Source organism: Nicotiana tabacum, chromosome 17 (assembly GCF_000715075.1).
Source record: "Nicotiana tabacum cultivar K326 chromosome 17, ASM71507v2, whole genome shotgun sequence".
Lineage (NCBI taxonomy): Eukaryota > Viridiplantae > Streptophyta > Magnoliopsida > Solanales > Solanaceae > Nicotiana > Nicotiana tabacum.
Window position 1 is genome coordinate 138,116,218 of NC_134096.1, and position 22,852 is coordinate 138,139,069.

At 37.7% G+C, this 22,852-nt stretch overlaps 1 protein-coding gene across 1 annotated transcript in view; it reads left to right on the forward strand.

The window, feature by feature from the left end:
- The window catches only part of LOC107786990 (MADS-box protein EJ2), a 30,587-nt gene extending 15,723 nt beyond the window's left edge, over positions 1-14,864 (forward strand). The window contains exon 5 of the mRNA XM_075235185.1: positions 14,819-14,864. Coding sequence (XP_075091286.1) covers positions 14,819-14,825 — 7 coding nt within the window. The 3' untranslated portion in view covers positions 14,826-14,864. The remainder of the gene's footprint in view (positions 1-14,818) is intronic.
- The last annotated feature ends 7,988 nt before the right edge of the window (positions 14,865-22,852 follow it).

The following is a 22,852-nucleotide window of genomic DNA, read 5'->3' on the forward strand; positions in this document are numbered from 1 at the left end:
GCATTAGTTCTTCCGCGATCGCGATGTACAAACACTTGCGCAGAACATAAAAGTACTCTATTTCGAGGGTTAGCCATTTTTATCATTTTTGGAGTTGTAGAGCTCGGTTTTGAGCGATTCTTCGTAGGTTTTGCAAGCAAATAATCTAGGTAAGTGTTCTATACGCGAAAGTGATTATATTTCATAAATCCATGGTTATATTGATCGTTTAATTCGGATTTAAATGGAAGAAATCAAGATTTTTGCAAAATCTTCCAAAAACAAAAATTCAAGATTTGGAGGACGATTTGTTATTGAAATTTGATAAAATTGGTATGGTTGAACTCGTATCAGAATGAGTGTTCGGATTTCATAAAAATTATGTCAGGTTCCGAGAGGCGGGCCCCGCGTTGACTTTTGTTGACTTTTTGGAATAAATTTTCAAGTCGACGTATTATTATCCAGAATTATTTCCGATGAATTTTAATGAAGTTGTACAATTAATTTGGATAGATTTGAGCTGTTCGGAGGTCAATGCAACCAAGAAGACGATTTTGGAATATCGGCATAACTTCAAAAAGGCAAGTGTCTTGCCTAACCTCGAGTGGAGGAATTACCCCTTAGGCATCGAGTCTTATATGCCATATTGTGTAATTGAAAACCATGTACGCGAGGTGACGAGTACGTACTTGGTTTATATGTGCAAAATTATATCGGTTGAAATTCGCAGACGCCCTTAAGTATTAAGTTGGAAAATTGTTGTAACTTATTAAATCCCTTATTTGTCATGCCTCATTCCTTGTTTGCCGATGTTGTTTTTATATGATAATTTGGTGTGATTGCCACTTGATTTTTATGTGAACTCTGTGTTTGTTTGAGTTGCCATTTTTATGAAAATCACTTTCATGATTGATTTTACCTACAGATAAATTAAATGGAAAATTTAGTTAATAAGATGAATTACTTTTCAGTTCACGTTGTTGAAAATTTGGTATTGAATTATAAAGGCCATGAATCATATTGAGGCAAAGTGCCAAATTGTGAAATATTATTCGGTTGAGTTGTTCACTCCCGAACATTTTGTTAAGATGTTGTGCACATTATGATCGAGTGGTGGCTCCTTATTGTGGAAAAAATAATATGTTGTAATTTTTGAGCACTTGATGTGCAATTTATGATATGTTGTAATATTTGAGCACTTGATGTGCAATTTGTGATATGTTGTAATATTTGGGCACTTGAGGTGCAAGTTGTATTATGCTGTGATATTTGGGCACTTGAGGTGCGATTTGTGAAATATTGTGATATTGATACGCATGCGGTGAGATAAGGGTGACTTGAAACGCGTGGCTAGTAGGAAAACTACTAGAAGTCATGCGGTGTGATAAGGGTGGCTAAAACGCGGGATGCTATTTCGGAAAAAAAAAATAATTTCTTTAAATATTTAATGTGAAGGCTCCTGCGGTGATATAAGAAAATGAAAGATTGTGAATTTATTTATGATTTGGGACTACGAGGCAGTACCTCGGGAGTGCCCTTTTGTTGATATCTCTATATGGCTGCACTTGCCTTTGGTTATTTTGTTTTTTCGTAATTTATAAATTATTGTGTTCTCTGTGATGTATTATTTCACTTAATATTAAGTGTTTTGTATTTCTTGATGTATTGTGTTGACCTTGACTTTTTCGTACGAGACTTTGAGGATTTGTAATTTTTGGGTTGTACTTGTTTTGATGATTGAGTTGTTTTAAGTGAAAGAAAAATTTAGTATGTTTTAATTTAATAAATTTTATATCCAAATCAGTAGTTTATCTGATGCTTTATTTTAATGAAAATGTCATTTTCTTCACTTAAACGACTTCTAAAATAAACTTATCTTTTTGTTGATTTCTTACTTGATTTAAAGATTTTTACCTTACTTCATTGAAAATAAATAGATGCTACGAATCTTATATACAATGATGATAATAATATTGGCACGTGAACTGTCCGTGCAACTATGATATGAAAAGTGGGCACGAGGTGCCGTGGAAATATGATGATTTATTTATGGGCACGAAGTGCCGTGGAAATATAAAAATGGGCTGAAACCCGTGTTTACGAAAAATATAAAAATGGGCTGAGACCCGTGTTTGTTTTTATGATTATGAGATGAGGTGTCACATGGTGACTTTTTAATTGAAAGAATTATATTCAAAATATTTATTTGGAAGGACTTTTATTCAAAAAGAATTATATTTGAAGAGATTTAGTGAAAGAATTTTATATTCGAAAGTTGTTTATTTGAGAAAATTATATTTGAAAAAGAGTTTTATTCGTAAGAATTATATGCGAAAGATATTTAATTGAAGAACTTGATTTAACTGGGTGTAATTGTATTTATCAATTGTTGAGCGAGATTAATGGTGATTTTATTGTCTTACTGTGCATATTACTGGTTGTTTTATGTTGCCCTTATTGTTATTTGTTTCCTATTATTTTGTATATCATATTGAACAGGTTATTAGATTAGTGAGTGTCTTGCGTGTACCTCGTCTCTACTCCATTGAGGTTAGTATTGATACTTACTGGGTATCGACCGTGGTGTACTCATACTACACTTCTGCACATTTTTGTGCAGAGTCAGGTATTGGAGATATCGAACTTGGGCAGAGTTTAAGCGGGATCGTAAGAATTCAAGGTAGATCTGCTTGGTCGTCACAGTCCCTTGGAGTTTTTTCATTTCATTGTACTATTAATTTTTAATCAAATAGTATTGTATATTCGGTCCTCGTGATCATCCTATGTATTCAGTTAGAGTTCGTGACTCAATACTACCAGTCTTGAGAGGTTGTTATATTCATATTTGTTCCACTGTTAGTTTTGATTACTTATTCAAAGAAAAAAAAATGGCTTGAAATGTATTTATAATCGGCTTACCTAGTCTTAGAGACTAGGTGCCATCACGACGCCTTTGGTGGGATTTTGGGTCATGACAGACGGTTGTCCTTATGTGTCATGAATAGGGTTATTATGGATCCTTGAAAGGTTATTAGCCCAGTAAGGGATAAGCGGAATCAGCTTGAGGTCCGCTAGTAGATTTATATTAGATCAGATGTGTTCATTCAGCATAGTACTATTATGGAGGAGTCTTCGAGTGTTGGATGTTATTCCCCGTCGTTAGCTATTCCATGTAATACTATATTATTCCATGTGGGTTGTGAGACAACTTGATTATTCGCACATGTGTTGTGATCTCGTGTAGCTTGTGGTGTTACATGAGCAAGATGGCTCTCGAGATACAGGTAATTTATTGCACCTTAGCGTGCTTAGGTTTTGTAGCGTATGGCGCTATCCGTCTCCCCAGGGATTATATTATGTACTTGGCGTGCTTGTGGTCGATATTCGGGCATTTCGTAAGCATAAGCATTTCGGCTTGTTGGGTGTTTCCTTATTGATTGTTATGCTTGGATCGAGTTAGATACGTTGTTTGGATTGGGTGGCCCGCCGCCACATGTATGTTGTGTGGATCGGTTTGCACGCCGTAACAGTGTCATATTAGATCGTGTTGCACGCCGCAATAGTGTCATAGTTGGATCGGGTTGCACGCCACAACATCGAGATGTTGAGTTCGGTTCCCTATATCTATTCTTGTGTATTTTGTTTCTCATTCTCTGAGAAGGGTTCATAGCATCTTTTCGGCTGTTTCATTCGTTATGCGGCTGGGTAGTTCCTTTCCAGAGTTCGTTTTTCCTTATGTGTCATATTCCAGTTGTAGCTTATTGGCGCACTGATGGCGTCATATGAGATCTTGGTCAGTGTTCGGGGTGGCTTATTGCCTGAGTAGCTTGTACTGGGTGAGACGAGGTTATTGGACCTAAAATCAGTGCAATCAAACTCATGTAGAGTATATTAGAGAGAAAATATCGTTAATCTGTTCAGAATGAGGTAATGATTCTTGTCAGGTAAAGGGATTCCGTGAGTTATTGATTTGATGGGTAGTTATGAGTTCCTGTGCATCTCTTACATCATAGCAGTATTGTGAGGATTGAAACCAGGCTTATATGTGTTTTGAGGTATACTACGAGTGTTGGGTCAGTGAATTTGCAGCTGTTGTGCTTGGAAGAGGTTGCCTTGGGCAAATAAGTTATGCAGTGCGTTGTGTGATGTCAGCATGGGTTCATGATCATGTGTGGGTTCAACGTGTGGAAATTGATATGGTGTTCGTATGTTAGAATCGGGTCTTGTAGAGAAATTCAGAGGTTGGAATTTGGCTCTAAGGTTTATTGACTAAGTAAATAAGAGGATCTTCAGTCTAGCTCGAGCTAATGTACTCAACTGGGTTGTGGTGGCACGAGTAGGTGCACAAGGTGTTGACTTGTGATTTTGGGACAACTCCGGAGCAGTTCTTGGCACATTCAAGGACGAACGTATGTTTAAGTAGGGGAGAATGTAACGACCCGACTGGTAGTTTTGAGCTCGAGCACGTCGTTTGATGATTTGAGGCCTCGAGTAGCTTCACTTCATGTTGTATGACTCGTACGCATGGTCGGAATTGAATTTCGGGAAGTTCAGAGTGGTTTCAGAAGGAAAATTCTAAATTCGGAAGCTTTAAGTTAGAAGCGTTGACTATGGTTTGACATTTGAGTAAACGACCTCGAAATCGGGATTTGAAGGTTCCAATAGATTCGTATGATGATTTCGTACTAGGGCGTATGTTCGGGTAGTGTATCGTGTGGTCAAGGAGCATTTCGGCGTTTATTATGGAAGGTTGGCATTTTGGAAGTTTAAGAATTTCTTAAGTTTGATTGCAGTGAATTTTGGTGTTATCGATATCCTTTGGGGTTCCAAATCTTGGAAAAGGTTCGTATCGTGATTTGTGACTTGTACGTAAAGTTTGGTGTCATTCTGAAATATTTTGATATCATTCAGACGCATTCGTTGAAGTTTGGAAGTATGAAAGTTGAAAGAAAGATTTTGATGGCCGATTCACGATTTTGATGTTATTTGTGGCGTTTCGAGTCTTTGGATAAGTTTGTATGAGGTATTGGGACTTGTTGGTGTGATTGGATGGGGTCCCGGGGGCCTCGGGTTTGAAATAGATTGAAAACATATTGAAACTTGGAATTCAGGACATGCTATTGCTGCTGAAGTCTGGTGTCATTGCACCTGCGGAAGGAGTGGCCGAAGGTGCGATCACGCATGTGCGTAGGGACCATCGCAGGTGCGATTTTGGTGGAAGGGACGTGGGAGCGCAGGTGCGAGGAAAATTCTGCACCTGCGAAGTCGCAGATGCAGGAGAAATGATTGTACAAGCGGAAGGCGCTGGGTAGGACTGGAGTCGCAGAAGCAGAAGGGATCCACATGTGCGAGTGCGCAGGAGCGAAGGTTGGACCGCAGAAGCGGACGCACAGGAGCAGACTTTGGTCCGCAAAAGAGGATTTGCCTGGGCTTAGGGAGAAGGTGCAGCTAATGATTCGCTGGTGTGAAAGTTGATGGGCAGTTATCACGACTCAATTTAGGATCATGACCGACACTTAGGAGCAAGTGCCCCTAAGTAAGCCTCACCGATATTTTACAGAAAAACGGATAGAGTTTTCCCTATTTTTTGGACTATCCAAAAACTTCCCTGTCTCAAAATCAACAACCAAACAGCCTAATATTAATCCAACCAACAATAACTTTATCTATTAACCAAAATAAGTCTCAACCATTAATAATCCACCCGTTAACAACCAGAAATACTAATTTATCTCCAAATTTGATAAGAAAGTGCAATACTCATCATAAGTCTATAATAACGAAATAATACTCATGACACTAAAAGAATGACTAAGGACCAACTCTAAGAGTTCAAAGAAAAGACTATAACGATTTATTCAACTACTTGCCCACGCGAACAACTACGGGGCTTACCAAGAACTATCAACATGTGCGCTCTAATTAACGAAATTCTCGCATGCGTCAACTGCTGTCTCTGTAAAAAAGAATAGCGGGGAGTGAGTCGCTAGCTCTATGAGTAATAACACTTAATCACAACCGTTTTATTGGGGACAAGTCTGAAAACATGCTAGTATATCAAACAGAAAATATCATAAGAATGCCCTTTCTAAAACGGTAAATATAATCAGTCTTTTCATGTGTTTCCTGTAACAAAAATCAATCTAACAAATCGGTAATAAACTCAGTAAACACTTTCTCATAGCAAATCTTTATGTCTGGGAGATTTCCAAGAAAGGATCATATAATTTGTATCACTGTGTGGACCCCTTCGTAAAAGGAGTCAAATATAACTTGTAGGTCCCTACTCGAGGGAAAACTATAACTGTATGCCAGTTCTACCTTCCCACTAGCGAGAGCTATAACTGTACTCGGTAATCGGTCAATACAAGATGCACCAGTTATAACGAACCCATCGTTAGCTACGGGGTCCTTCAAAATCTCCTCCCATTTATACTTTTTCTTGTAACTAGTAAATATTCATAAGAAAGCATTTTCAAAACAATAAAGGGCATATCAATTCTTATCAAATTATGTAAATCCATTTCGGCAGTGGTAACCATATCTCAAGTAACAGTAAAACATGAACATTTTAAATAGTGGTAAACATCTCCAGTAAACTGTTCAGTACCAGATCAAGTAAAAGACTTGTCCCACATGCAATTCCAAACATTCGGTAACACATTTTATTTTCAAAATAACGTATAAACCATGCATGTTATGAAAATACAAATTGTGGTAAGATTACTACTCACAGTACTCTTGCCGAAAAACCAAATGCTTCACCTCGAGCAATTCGTACAACTTCCTCCAATCAGTCTATAATTACACAATATTGTTAATTTCCATGTTTAGGCTAATTCATAGCTAATTTAGAATACCCAACCCTTGAGGTTTCATATTTGACTCTTAATTCGTCGAATTATATTTACTCATAGAAATAGTCCATAATCTATCAATTTCAAACTATTTAGTATAATTTATTCCTCTAAAATTAGACCTATCAGTGCTTAAACCAAACCTTTATAGCCTTACAGTCCATAGAATTATTTTTTTTAAAAAACAAACTGATATTGAATTCTTTTGTACTTTGTGAAATCGCATAGATGCAGTAAAATAATTCAACAGACGATAAGAAGAAGGTTAACCTCTTGAGCCGGAGGAGAATTGCTACTTTCAATTCCAACTCCTAGTTCTTCTTAAAGCCTCTGTCCAAAGCTTTCTTCTTCTTCTTCTCTCTTTTCTCTTTCCCAGTCACGGCTTACTGTTAAAGTCCCTCTTTCCAAACCCCTAATTTGATTCCTTAAGTAACAGATAAGGTTTTAGACTCCCCCCCCAATCGAATTCCCGTCCCAGGTTTTTTCGGCACTTAAGTGCTTTTGTCTTCTTTTGTTTTACTGTTTTTGATTCTTTGTGGCCTAAGAAATTTTCTTGTTTTTAAAATCCCTTTTTTTTTGCCTTTGTACTTGACCAGATGGGCTAAGGCCCACTAATTGCATTCACTCTTTATTTTATTATTATTTTTTTGCAAATTCCTTAACTACTCATTATTTAATAGGAGATATAACATTCTCCCCACCTTATGAAATTTGGTCCCCGAATTTAAATCGAGTGCATACATGTGGACTGAAATAAGTAAGGATACTTAACTCGCATAGCCTCTTCCACTTCCCATGTAGCTTCTTCAACTGTATGATTTCTCCATAGAACTTTTACGAACATAATTTCTTTTGAACATAGCTTTCTTACTTGCCTATCAACAATAGCCATCGGCTCCTCCTCGTAAGACAACTTCTCATCAAGCGGTATAGTAGGTGCTTCAATCACCCGAGATGAGTCTGATATACATTTTCTTAGCATTGAGATGTGAAATACTGGATGAATAAAAGACAACTCAGGAGGAAGTGCCAAACGATAAGCCACAACTCCCACTCGGTCTAGTATCTCATACGGTCCTATAAACTTGGGGCTCGACTTGCTTCTTTTCCCAAACCGTATCACACCTTTCATAGGAGAGACTCGTAGGAACACTTTGTCTCTTATTGCAAACACTAAGTCTCTTCTTCTCTTATCCGCATAAGATTTTTGTCTGCTTTGAGCTGTAAGCGATCTCTGTCTGATCAACTGGACCTTGTCCATAGCTTCTTGTACTAAGTCAGGTCCCAATAAGTTAGTCTCACTAGCTTCAAACCATCCGATTGGAGAACGATATCTTCTACCATATAATGCTTCGTACGGTGCCATTTGAATACTGTATTGGAAGCTATTGTTGTAAGCAAATTCAGCTAAGGGTAGATAAGCGTCCCAAATACCTCCAAACTCAAGAATGCACGCTCTCAACATATCCTAAATACTTGACTAATGAAGACTTAGCCTGAACACAAGCCAACAATGCCTCTGAATTTCTGACACTAAATCTTACGCTTGTACCCTCTAGTCTATGCATATCTTCAACCAAAGGTCTCCTTGCAGGAACTATATGTGCCAAACTTCCCATAGATTTTCTGCTCAATGCGTCAGCCACCACATTGGCTTTTCCAAGATGATACAAAATAGAACAATCATAGTCCTTGAGTAGTTCCATCCACCGACGCTGTCGAAGATTTAGATCCCTCTGCTGAATCAAACTCTTATGGTCAGTATAAATCTCACAAGTTTCACCGTATAGGTAATGCCTCCAAACTTTTAAAGCAAATACCACTGCAGCCATCTCCAAATCATGTGTAGGATAGTTTTGCTCGTGATTTTTTAATTGTCTCGAAGCATAAGCTATAACGCGACCATTTTGCATGAGAACATATCCTAATCCCACCCTCGAGGCATCACAGAACACCATAAATCCTTTAGAACCTGATGGTAAGGCTAATATTAGTGTAGTTGTCAAACATGTTTTGAGTTTTTGAAAGCTCTTCTCATATTCCTCCGTCCACTGAAACTTTGTATTTTTCTGTGTTAGCTTGGTCAGTGGCGCTGCTATTCTGGAGAAATCCTACACAAAATGCCTGTAATATCCTGCTAAGCCTAAAAAGTTGCGAATCTCTGTAGGAGAAGTAGGTCTGGGCCATTTCTGCACAACTTCTGTCTTTTTGGGATCCACCATCATTACATCCTTGGATACAACATGCCCCCAAAATGCTACTGAGTCTAGCCAAAATTCACACTTAGAGAACTTAGTATAAAGCTGATGTTCTTGCAATGTCTGCAACACAGTCCTCAGATGATTCTTGTGTTCTCCTTGGCTACGAGAATATATCAGGATATCATCAATAAATACTATTACAAATCTATCCAGAAACGGCTTGAACACCCTATTCATTAAATCCATGAATGCAGCTAGAGCATTAGTCAGTTCGAAAGGCATCACAAGAAACTCATAGTGCCCGTACCTAGTCCTGAAAGCAGTCTTAGAAATATCTTCATCTTTGATTCTAAGCTGATGATAACCAGATCAAAGTTCAATCTCTAAAAAGTGGACAGCTCCTTGTAACTGATCAAACATGTTGTCTATACGAGGAAAAAGATATTTATTGCGTATTGTTATCTTGTTCAACTACCTATAGTCAATGCACATTCTTAGAGATCCGTCTTTCTTCTTTACGAACAATACCGGTGTACCCTATGGTAATACACTAGGTCTAATAAAACCCTTATCTAACAAATCTTGTAACTGTTTCTTTAGCTCTTTCAACTCTGCTGGTGCCATCCGATATGAGGGTATCGATATGGGTTGTGTGTCAGGTGGCAAATCAATACCAAATTCTATTTCTCATACTGGAGGCAATCTTGGTAAATCCTCAGGAAATACATCAGAAAATTCTCTCACTACTGGTACATTTTCTATACTAATTGTTTCCTCTCTTGTGTCATTTACAATAGCTAAGAGAACCAAGCAACCTTTCTTCAGAAGTCGTTGAGCCTTCATAAAAGATACAACTTTACAAATCTCTGGAACCTGACCCCTTTTTAGAATAAAACTGGGTTCGTTTGATATCTCAAACTTAACTATCTTTGCATGACAATCGACGATAACATAGCAAGAAGATAACCAATCCATTCCCATCAACATGTCAAAGTCAATCATATCAAGTACAATAAGGTCAGCTAGAGTATCTCTACCCTCAACCCGAATCCGACAAGCACGATATACGTATTCAGCTAATAGGAACTCTCCAACAAGAGTAGTAACTAGGAAAAGATCATTCAATAGCTCAGATTGTCTACCAAACCTCAAATCAAAGTACGAGGACACATATGAGTGAGTAGATCCGGGATCAATCAACGCAAGTGCATCAAATGAACAGACAGAAAGAATACCTGTAACCACAGCATTCGAGGCCTGAGCATCCTGTCTAGTAAATGCAAAAACTCTCGCATGACCTCTACCAGCATTCCCTTATCCTTGACTCATAGTAGCACGATCTCCAGCACCTCGACCTCTATTTCCTGTACCTGTAGCACCTGAAGTATTACGAGTGGTCTGAGTAAGTGCAGCTGACTGAATAGAAGCTTGGCTGAAATTCCTCGGAGGCTGAGGGCAATCCCTCAAGTGATGTCCTAACTTGCCACACCGAAATCACTCTCCAGTCAGAACATGACACTGGCCAAAATGTGATCTACCACAGGTCTAGCAGACTGGAGTAGTGGCATATATCTGCCCAGAATTATGAAGTCCAGATGATGATGGTCCCCTAATACCCTGTATGTAATATGGTTTGTATGTGGACTATGAAGACAAGTGTGTCCCTCTCTGAGAACCCTGTTGCTGCTGTCCCTAACTTCCCGCTCTGTGATTTTCACTAAAACCACCATTGAAAGATCCCCCTGTCTTGTCCCTCTTACGTAAATCACTGGCTGCACACTTGTCACGTCCCTTATTTTCAATCTTTCTAGTGAGATCGACTGCATCAGAGTAGGACAAAGTCTTCATCTGTGGGGCTACTACATTGTATAGACGACCAACCAACCCATCAACAAACCTCTGAACTCGAATTTCTTGGGTAGGCACTAAGTAAGGAGTATATCTAGCCAGATTACAAAACTTGGTGTTATATGTTGACACATCCATATCTGGAGTCTGAACCAATCTCTCAAAGTCTCTAGCATATTTTTGCCTTAGGCTGTCTGAAAGGAAATGATCCATGAACAACTTACTAAACTCGTCCCATGTCAGTGGTGCTGCTCCTACTGGTCTTCCTAGCAATACAGTTTCATACCATATGTTGGCCATATACTCTAGTTTGTATGTTGCGAGCTCCACGACTCTCTCACTAGAACATCCTAGAGCACGTAATGCCTTGAGTGTTCCATCTAAGAATCTTTGAGGATCTGCTGAATTATCAGAACCTGTGAATTTTGGTGATTTCAATTTCAAGAACTCTTGTAGAGATACCTCCTTATTCCCGAAAGTCTGAGTCTGTGCAGGTGCTTGTGTCTGTAAGGTAGTCTGAGGAGCTGAATTTCCACCCTTAGTAGGCACCAATGCCTCTAACACATTCAATAACCTTGCCACTGCATTTGCCGGTAAGGTAACAGTAGGTACAACAGTTGGCACTGGTGGTGGAACATCCTGAACTCCCTGTTCTTGCACATGATCTGGCATAGCAGCCTGGGGTTGACCCATGTTCACAACTTCAGGTTGAGGAATGGCCTGTCTTCTAGTCTGATGAGCCCCAATTTGACCGCCACCTCGGGTAGTACCACGTCCAGCAGATGAAGTTGTGCGTGTCTTAGCCATCTACGAAAGAAATATTCCAAAGTCAATCTCATGTTATCTCAACGCACGATCAAAGAATGAAAGAAGGGAAAACATTCCTAGATGTTCAGTAGCCTCAAGATCATAAGTAGGAGTGGCAAAATGGTTAAAATAATAGTTAACCACCCATATTATCCACTAAAAAATGGGTTGGATAATGAACTATTTAAAAATGGGTCAAATATGAATAAGAACCATATTATCCATTTAGAAAACGGATAACCAATGGATAACTAATGGGTTTAACTTTTACATTTGTAAAACCTCAAATTTGGGGTTCCTCAAGTTTGGGAGACTAGAAATTCTCCCACAAGTGATCATATTCATGAAGCCATGGATAATATGGTTACCCATATTATCCGCTGGTTAACCTATTTTTTATCCGTATTAAATATGGATTGGGTCGGATAATTTATTTATTTTTTCATTATCCGTTTTTGACCCGCCTCATATTCGATCTGACCCGCCCGTTTGCCACCCCTAATCATAAGTATGGGCGCCTACATACCCATGAACCAGACTCTACTAAACATTGCTCCATGACTCAGGACTTAAAACCTAGGCTCTGATACCAATTTTGTCACGACCCAATTTAGGATCATGACCGACACTTAGGAGCAAGTGCCCCTAAATAAGCCCCACCGATATTTTACAGAAAACGGACAGAGTTTCCCCTATTTTTGGGACTATCCAAAAACTTTCCTGTGTCAAAATCAACAACCAAACATCCTAATATTAATCCAACAAATAATAACTTTATCTATTAACCAAAATAAGTCTCAACCATTAATAATCCACCCGTTAACAACCAGAAATACTAATTTATCTCCAAATTTGATAAGAAAGTGCAATACTCATCATAAGTCTATAATAACGAAATAATACTCATGACACTAAAAGAATGACTAAGGAGCGACTCTAAGAGTTCAAAGAAAAGACCATAACGATTAATTCAACTCCTTGCCCACACGAACAACTATGGGGCTTACCAAGAACTATCAACCTGTGCGCTCTAATTAATGAAATCCTCGCATGCGTCAACTGTTGTCTCTGTAAAAAAAAAAATAGCGGAGAGTGAGTCACTAGCTCAGTGAGTAATAACACTTAACTACAACCGTTTTATTAGGGACAAGTCAGAAAACATGCTAGTATATCAAACAGAAAATATCATAAGAATACCCTTTCTAAAACGGTAAATATAATCAGTCTTTTCATGTGTTTCCTGTAACAGAAATCAATTTAACAAATCGGTAATAAACTCAGTAAACACTTTGTCATAGCAAATTTTTATGTTTGGGAGATTTCCAAGAAAGGATCATGTAATCTATATCACTGTGTGGACCTCTTCGTAAAAGGAGTCAAATATAACTTGTAGGTCCCTACTCGAGGGAAAACTATAACTGTATGCTAGTTCTACCTTTCCACTAGCGAGGGTTATAACTGTACTCGATAATCGGTAAATACAAGGTGCACCAGGTCTAACGAACCCGCCGTTAACTACGGGATCCTTCAAAGTCTCCTCCCATTTATACTTGTTCTTATAGCCAGTAAATATTCATAAGAAAGAATTTTCAAAATAATAAAGGGCATATCAATTCTTATCAAATCATGTAAATCCATTTTGGCAGTGGTAACCATATCTCAAGTAACAGTAAAATATGATCATGTTAAATAACGGTAAACATCTCCAGTAAATTGTTCAGTACCATATCAAGTAAAAGACTTGTCCCACATGCAATTTTAAACATTCGGTAACACATTTTATTTTCAAAATAACGTATAAACCATGCAGGTTATGGAAACACAAATTGTTATAAGATTACTACTCACAGTACTCGTGCCGAAAAATTAAATGCTTCACCTCGAGCAATTCGTACAACTTCCTTCAATCAATCTATAATTACATAATACTTTTAATTTCCATGTTTAGGCTAATTTATAGCTAATTTAGAATACCCAACCCTTGAGGTTTCATATTTGACTCTTAATTCGCCTAATTATATTTACTCATAGAACTAGTCCATAATCTATCAATTTCAAACTATTTAGTATAATTTATTCCTCTAAAATTAGACCTATCAGTGGTTAAACCAAACCTTTATAGCCTTACTGTTAATAGAATTTTAAAAAAAAAAAACTGATATTGAATTCTTTTGTACTTTGTGAAATCGCATAGATGCAGTAAACTAATTCAATAGACGATAAGAAGAAGGTTAACCTCTTGAGCCGAAGGAGAATTGCTACTTTCAATTCCAGCTCCTAGTTCTTCTTAAAGCCTCTGTCCAAAGCTTTATTCTTCTTCTCTCTTTTCTCTTTCCCAGTCACGACTTACTGTTAAAGTCCCTCTTTTCAAACCCCTAATTTGATTCCTTAAGTAACAGATAAGGTTTTAGACTCCCCCCCCCCCCCCAAATCAAATTTCCGTCCCAGGTTTTCTCGGCACTTTAGTGCTTTTGTCTTCTTTTGTTTTACTGTATTTGATGCTTTGTGGCCTAATGGATTTTCTTGTTTTTAAAATCCTTTTTTTTTTGCCTTCGTACTTGACCAGATGAGCTAAGGCCCACTAATTGCATTCATTCTTTATTTTATTATTAGTTTTTTACAAATTCCTTAACTACTCATTATTTAATAGGAGATATTGTAGCAGTGGTGCTTTTAAATCGAGACTTAGCTCTTACTTCTCTCATTTTTGTCTTGGGTGGTCGAATTTGGGGAGCTATTTTGAGGGGGTTTCATCATACAATACAAGGTAAGTAATTTTTCACTTGTTGTAAGATAAATATATGGTTTCTATGTGGATTTAAGAATGGAAATTTATGGAAATTGTGGAATTTTAGTAGGAAACCTAGAATTTGGTATTTTTGGATTTGACCACAAAATTGGACATGAAATTAGGAATAAATTATGTATTTGAGTTCGTAATATTTTGGGTAAAGTTATCTTCGAAAATTTTCGGAATCCGGGCACGTGGGCCCGAGGATTGACTTTGTTGACCTTTCAAGCGGAGTTATGAATTATTATAAATTAATTAATTGTGAGTATTATAGTACATTCTTATTGGTTTGCACACTGTTTGACTAGCTTTGGATCAACGTGCATCGGTTTGAGGTGTTAGAGTGGCGTTGGAGCCGGTTGTGGAACTTCGGAGCGAGGTAAGTCTCATGACTAACCTTGTGAGGGGGAAAATTACCCCTAGATGATATAATTGTTATGTGCTACTAGTTGTGGGTGCTACGTACGCACGAGGTGACGAGAGTCCTGTTGAGATTTTTTGTTATTTAAGATGAAATAGTCTTAAAATGAGGGTGAATGGAAAATGGAGGAAAAATAAAATTTTTGAGTAAAATTTTAAGTTTCCCCCTCTTGACAATGAGACATTGTCCCATATTGGAAGATGAAAAGATTTTTGGTGGCTATATATACAATTGCTCTTCTTGTAGATCTTAAAGAGTTAAGAAGAAAGCAAGCCTCGGGCCGTCGTCGTCGTCGCTCGCTCGGCTCGGCTTTGGCTTCGGCTTCGGCTTCGGAGGATTTGGATTTGGATTTGGTCAAATGATCGATTGATTGATTAATTTTTTAGACCAAATTTATTTGTTAATAGTAAATATTAACGTAAGATTATCCGCATTTGTAACGGATATATTCCAATCCGTGTATTTACCACCAGCTGCAATAGCAGCCGCCTAATGCTCTTCCCACCATGGCCAAGTGCTTGCTCCACAAACAAGCTAGTGCATGCTCCAGCATGGAGGGTGGAGGGTCGTTCATCTTCAAAGCTGACTGCTATAAATATGTGCAGCAGCTGTTGAAGAAAGACACGAACGAAAAACCAAACTGAAAACGTTCAACTTTGACTATACATTGCACTCCTTCCTCTCAGCATTTCCATACGATTTTCTGAGTTTCTACTCCTTTGTTCTGCATTGTTTTAACTTCAAACAAAGCAACTGTAAGTGTGATTTGCTACCGAACTTTGTGTTCGCTGAAACACTGGAGTTTGAAGTACCGCTACACCAGTGTGTGATTCGTTCTATCCTGGGAGGAAATAATTCATAACCTTGGGTACTAGGAGGGGATTAAATTCCTTAAGGAAACACTGTGAATTCAGTGGGCTCGAATTACTTACTGTTTCATTACGATAACTTATATTTTCCAGAATTATTATTTACAAATACAGCAATATTGGCGGGATTAACAATCTTAAGGAATTTAATTATTTATTTCTGTATTTGTGTTATTCTTATTATTCTGCAAACTAAAATCTTTGTGGTTTTGTGTACTCCCGTTTTGGAGAGTAAAGCCTTCGTGGCGTTTTGTTGGAGATTAAAATCTACGTGATTTTTACTCCAGTTTGAAAACGTTTATTAAACGTTTGTTTGTGTCATTCTTTTACAGAAAAAATGACGACTGAAAGCGAAAACCAAGCTGTTCCGACGGTGACTGCCAACGCATCGACAAGCCGAACACCGGCATTGGCACCGACAGAAAAACCCGAAAAATTTTCCGGGATTGATTTCAAGCGCCAGCAAAAGATGTCCTTCTACTTAACTACGTTATGTCTACAGAATTTCATCAAGGAAGATGTTCCTGATCTGCCAGATAAAACTCCAGAGAATGAACGCTTTATCGTGATCGAAGCGTGGAAGCATTCTAATTTTTTATGCAAGAATTATATTCTTAGCGGACTGGATGATAATCTGTATAATGTATACAGTGGCGTGGAGATGTCAAGAGAATTGTGGAATGCGCTTGAAAAGAAATATAAAACTGAAGATGCCGGGATGAAGAAATTCGTTGCCGCAAAATTTTTGGACTACAAAATGGTAGATAGCAAGTCTGTTATTACCCAAGTCCAGGAATTGCAAGGATTATTCATGATCTACTTGCTGAAGGTCTTGTCATCAATGAAGCATTCCAAGTAGCAACAATGATTGAGAAGTTGCCTCCGTTGTGGAAGGACTTCAAAAATTATTTGAAACACAAACGAAAGGAAATGTCCCTTGAAGTTCTCATTGTTCGGTTGAGAATCGAAGAGGACAATAAAGCTGCTAAAAGGAGAGGCCGTGGAAATTCAACAATAATGGGAGCAAATATTGTTGAAGATAACAAAAAGAGGAAGAAGGCTTCTGGTCCGAAATACAACCCAAGCAAGAAGCGGTTCAGTGGAAACTGCTACAACTGTGGGAAAATCGGACACAAATCTACGGAGTGTCGTGCTCCGAAGAAAGACAAGAAAAAGGGTCAAGCAAACATGGTAGTAAAGCATGATGATGTTGATAACTTGTGTGCCATGCTTTCTGAATGTAACTTGGTGGGAAATCCTAAACTGTGGTGGTTTGATTCAGGAGCTATTCGCCATGTTTGTGCAGTTAGAGAAGCTTTTGCTACTTATGCTCCTGCTGGACCCGGAGAGACAGTTTATATGGGAAATGCTTCAACAGAAAAAGTTGAAGGATATGGGAAGATATTTCTGAAAATGACTTCTGGCAAGGTCATGACTTTGAACAATGTCCTTCATGTTCCCGAAATGAGAAAGAATTTAGTCTCTACTGGACTTCTTGTTAAGCACGGTTTTAAGTGCGTTTTTGTGTCCAACAAGGTTGTCATAAGTAAGAATAAAATATTTGTAGGAAAAGGTTACCTCACCGAGGGCCTTTTCAATCTGAATGTAATGGTTGTGGAAAACAATAATAATATTTCAGCTTCTTCTTACTTACTTGAGTCAAATGATTTATGGCATGTACGTTTGGGTCATGTCAATTATAAAACCTTGCGAAAAATGATTAACTTGGAAGTACTGCCTAAGTTTGAATGCGAAAAATCAAAATGTCAAACATGTGTGGAATCTAAGTATGTTAAACATCCTTGTAAGTCAGTTGAAAGGAATTTAAATCCTTTAGACTTAATTCACACAGATATTTGTGACATGAAGTCAATACCATCTCGCGGTGGAAAGAAGTATTTCATAATTTTTATTGACGATGGTACTCGATATTGCTATGTTTACTTACTGAATAGTAAAGATGAAGCAATAGACGCATTCAGGCAATACAAAAATAAAGTTGAAACGCAACTTAACAATAAAGTAAAAATGATAAGAAGTGATAGGGGTGGTGAATATGAATCTCCTTTTGAAGAAATATGTTTAGAATATGGAATTATTCATCAAACAACAGCCCCTTACATGCCCCAATCTAATGGGATTGCGGAAAGAAAGAATCGCACATTAAAGGAGATGATGAACGCATTGTTGATAAGTTCTGGTTTGCCACAGAACTTGTGGGGTGAAGACATTCTTACGGCTAATCGAATATTAAATTGAGTGCCCCATAGCAAAACACAATCCATTCCATATGAAAAATAGAAAGGAAGGAAGCCCAACTTGAATTATTTTAAAGTGTGGGGGTGTTTGGCAAAAGTGCAAGTTCCTAAACCCAAAAGGGTAAAGATAGGACCGAAAACCATTGATTGTGTTTTCATAGGATATGCGACAAATAGTAAAGCATATCGATTTTTGGTTCATAAATCAGAAAATCCCGACATTCATAATAATACGGTTATAGAATCAGATAATGCTGAGTTCTTTGAAAATATATATCCGTATAAAAAGGAATGTGAGTCATTTGGTGAAGGATCTAAACGACCTCAGGAAGAAACAAAAGAAAGTATATGTAATCAGGAGGATCCAAGACGTAGTAAACGTCAAAGAACGTCTACTTCATTTGGATCAGATTTTGTGACTTTGTTATTGGAGAATGAGCCTCAAACATTTAAAGAAGCTATGACTTCTTCGAAATCATTGTTTTAGAAAGAGGCAGTCAATAGTGAAATAGAATCCATATTGAACAACCATACATGGGAATTGGTTGATCTTCCTCCTAGAAATAAACCTTTGGGTTCTAAATGGATTTTTAACAGAAAAATCAAAAATGATGGCACTATTGATAAATTCAAGGAAAGACTCGTAGTCAAAGGGTATAGACAACGAGAAGGTCTAGACTACTTTGATACATACTCTCCAGTTACAAGAATTATGTCCATACGAATGTTAGTAGCATTAGCTGCAGTGTATGGTCTTGAAATTCATCAAATGGATGTTAAGACGGCCTTCTTAAATGGAGAGTTGGAGGAAGAAATTTACATGGAACAACCTGAAGGGTTTGTGGTTCCAGGTAAAGAAAATAAAGTATGTAGACTTGTTAAGTCTCTTTACGGACTAAAACAAGCACCCAAACAATGGCATGCGAAATTTGACCAAACAATGTTGTCAAATGGTTTTAAGATAAATGAATGTGATAAATGTGTGTACATTAAAAATGTTCCAAATCACATAGTCATTGTTTGCCTATATGTGGATGATATGCTGATAATGAGTAATGACATTGCCAACATAAATGCTACTAAGCGTATGCTCAATAGCAAGTTTGATATGAAAGACTTGGGAGTTGCTGATTTAATTCTGGGAATTAAGATCCATAAGACTCCTCAAGGTCTGGCATTGTCACAATCTCATTATATTAAGACAGTACTTGAAAAATTCAAGCACTTGGGCTTTAAAGTTGCAAAGACTCCAATTGACGTGAATCTTGCATTAGCAAAGAATAAAGGCCAAAGCATATCACAATTGAATTATGCTCGTGTGTTGGGATGCTTAATGTATATCATGAATTGTACACGACCAGATATAGCTTGTGCTATAAGTAAACTGAGTCGATATACGAGCAATCCAGGCCAATCTCATTGGATGGCAATGAAACGAGTTTTGGGATATTTAGAACATACCCAGAACTTTGACTTGCACTACAGTAAATTTCCTGCGGTGATTGAGGGATACTGTGATGCAAATTGGATCACCGGTTCAACTGATTCTAAGTCCACGAGTGGATATGTATTCACTATTGGTGGAGGAGCGGTATCTTGGAAGTCGTCCAAACAAACATATATTGCCCGCTCTACAATGGAGGCTGAATTCATAGCCTTAAATAAAGCCGGTGAAGAAGCTGAATGGCTCCGGAATTTCTTGGAAGACATTCCATTTTGGCCCAAACCGTTGGCACTAATATGCATACATTGTGATAGTCAAGCGGCAATCGGAAGGGTTGGGAGCGTTATGTATAACGGTAAATCTCGTCATATACGACAAAGACATAAAACCGTTAGGCAATTACTCTCTAGAGGAATTATCACGATTGACTATGTAAAGTCAAGTGATAATGTGTCGGATCCACTTACAAAAGGCCTAACTAGAGAGGTAGTTGAGAAATCATCAAGGGGAATGGGGCTATGGCCGAGAACAAGTCATTGTGGCGGTAACTCTACCTAGAAGACTGGAGATCCCAAGATCTAGGTTCAAGGAGATCAAACAAATTCATTAATGACGGTTCAACATTGTCAAATAAAATTTTAGTCCGTTCTCGTGATGAGACAATGTTCAGTACCAAGGATAAAGCATTAAGGCTTTTTAATGATTTCTAAATTTGATACGGGGTATATCAAATAGTGTATCTACAGGATGACACGTTTAGGAATCACCTATGTAAGTGTGAAGTGTTAGCCGCTTCAAGGAGAACTTTGTAAGGCCAGTTCTCTAACGCACTTATGAAACCAGGTGGTGTTCATGGCTGAAACGAACACAACAATGAGAACCAAAGACGGTTAAGGGTTGATTGTGTGACTTATGGTTGTCTAGGTATACACCAAAGATCGACGGTTCAAAGATATCAAATCTACCGATTGACCGAGTATATCCGACATAAGTTTACTACGGAAAGTTCAAAGGGAAACCTACTTATCCAGATGCGATTAATCCTTGCTTGCAAATCATACAATTTTTCCATGCATACTTCCGTGATATAGCCATTCCCCATTCATGTGGGGGATTATTGAGGTTTTTTGTTATTTAAGATGAAATAGTCTTAAAATGAGGGTGAATGGGAAATGGAGGGAAAATAAAATTTTTGAGTAAAATTTTAAGTTTTTCCCTCTTGACAATGAGACATTGTCCCATATTGGAAGAGGAAAAGATTTTTGGTGGGTATATATGCAATTGCTCTTCTTGTAGCTCTTAAAGAGTTAAGAAGAAAGCAAGCCTCGCGCCGTCGTCGTCGTCGCTCGCTCGGCTCGGCTCGGCTTTGGCTTCGGCTTCGGCTTCAGAGGATTTGGATTTGGATTTGGTCAAATGATCGATTGATTGATTAATTTTTTAGACCAAATTTATTTGTTAATAGTAAATATTAACGTAAGATTATTCGCATTTGTAACGGATATATTCCAATCCGTGTATTTACCACCAGCTGCAATAGCAGCCGCCTAATGCTCTTCCCACCATGGCCAAGTGCTTGCTCCACAAACAAGCTAGTGCATGCTCCAGCATGGAGGGTGGAGGGTCGTTCATCTTCAAAGCTGACTGCTATAAATATGTGCAGCAGCTGTTGAAGAAAGACACGAACGAAAAACCAAACTGAAAACGCTCAACTTTGGCTATACATTGCACTCCTTCCTCTCAGCATTTCCATACGATTTTCTGAGTTTCTACTCCTTTGTTCTGCATTGTTTTAACGTCAAACAAAGCAACTGTAAGTGTAATTTGCTACCGAACTTTGTGTTCGCTGAAACACTGGGGTTTGAAGTACCGCTACACCAGTGTGTGATTCGTTCTATCCTGGGAGGAAATAATCCATAACTTTGGGTACTAGGAGGGGATTAAATTCCTTAAGGAAACACTGTGAATTCAGTGGGCTCGAATTAATTACTGTTTCATTACGATAACTTATATTTTTCAGAACTATTATTTACAAATACAGCAATATTGGCGGGATTAACAAGTCCGTACGTAGTTAAAGCATGTTTATGTCCGGGTAGATTTAGGACTTTATCATGTAATATTTGAATTATTTGAACTCATTCTGCTGGCTTAATTAATTGAATTTATTATTGAAATTGATTTTAAAATATATATATATATATATATATATATATATATATATATATATATATATATATTAGCCCGAGCCTTATCACCCTGAGTTGTTGGCAAACATGCTTGAACCATTCAAATTGCCTCAAATAGATCAGAGTGTTAGGAGTAGTAAATAAAACTTTTGGTAATTAGTCATAACAATTAATTTTCTCTAATTGTATGAATATATAGCTAAAATTTTATGGATCCCATTCCCCACCCCCTCAACTGCCCACGCCACGCATTCGTTTATCTATATGATCAATCCGCTACTTTCACACATAAAACTCCCATGCATGGATAACATGAGTACATGCTGAATTTGCCTTGGTTATAGTTATATTCTTTGAATATACATTAAATTACTTATACTGCTTATTTAATGACATAAATCAATCCCATTGGTCAGCATTTCTTATGTTAAATGTTCTTGTCCTTCATGCTTATAGCAAGTTATACATTCAGCAATTTTCATGGCGACAGGTGCAATATGTAACAACTTGTTCTATCATCTACCTTTCAATGAGTTTATTTTATTTCTAACATTAGTTAGATTGACAATATTCTTAAAATTGATTCAGGTACTCCATTTGAAAATATTAACGATGAAGGAAATAGTACATGATTAACAAAACAACACTTGATTAAGAAGAGTCATAGTATATCGTGGCTAAACCTAGGCAAATCTCCATCAAAATGGATAGAATCCTTAACGCAAGGGGGGAAGGTAACGAACAATCTATACGTGTTCCAAATATAATATTCACCTCGCCACCGTTGCAGCACTCGTGTTCCTCCCTTCTATATTTTTCTAAAAAGTTCCTTTTAGATTATCTCATTGAAGAAATCGTACGAAAATCTTCCAAAAGAGATCCTCATCTCAATTTAATACTGGCGCTTTGCTATTACCATTGACAAAATTTGGGTCCTTCCACCAAGACAACATTAACAAGCCACGTATTTGCTGAGACATCTTTCAACACTTAGAAGCAATAGAGTAATGCCTCTGGCAACCTTTGGAGAACAACATCACCAATGATTAAAGTTTTGTTTCTTGAAGCGCAACAATCTCAACGCTATTAGCAAACAATGCCCGCATCTTGTCGCTTTCTATACAATTTTGTATATAAATAAGATAAGTTTCAAAGATATTTCTTCATCCCCAAACATTGAGTTAATTCCAA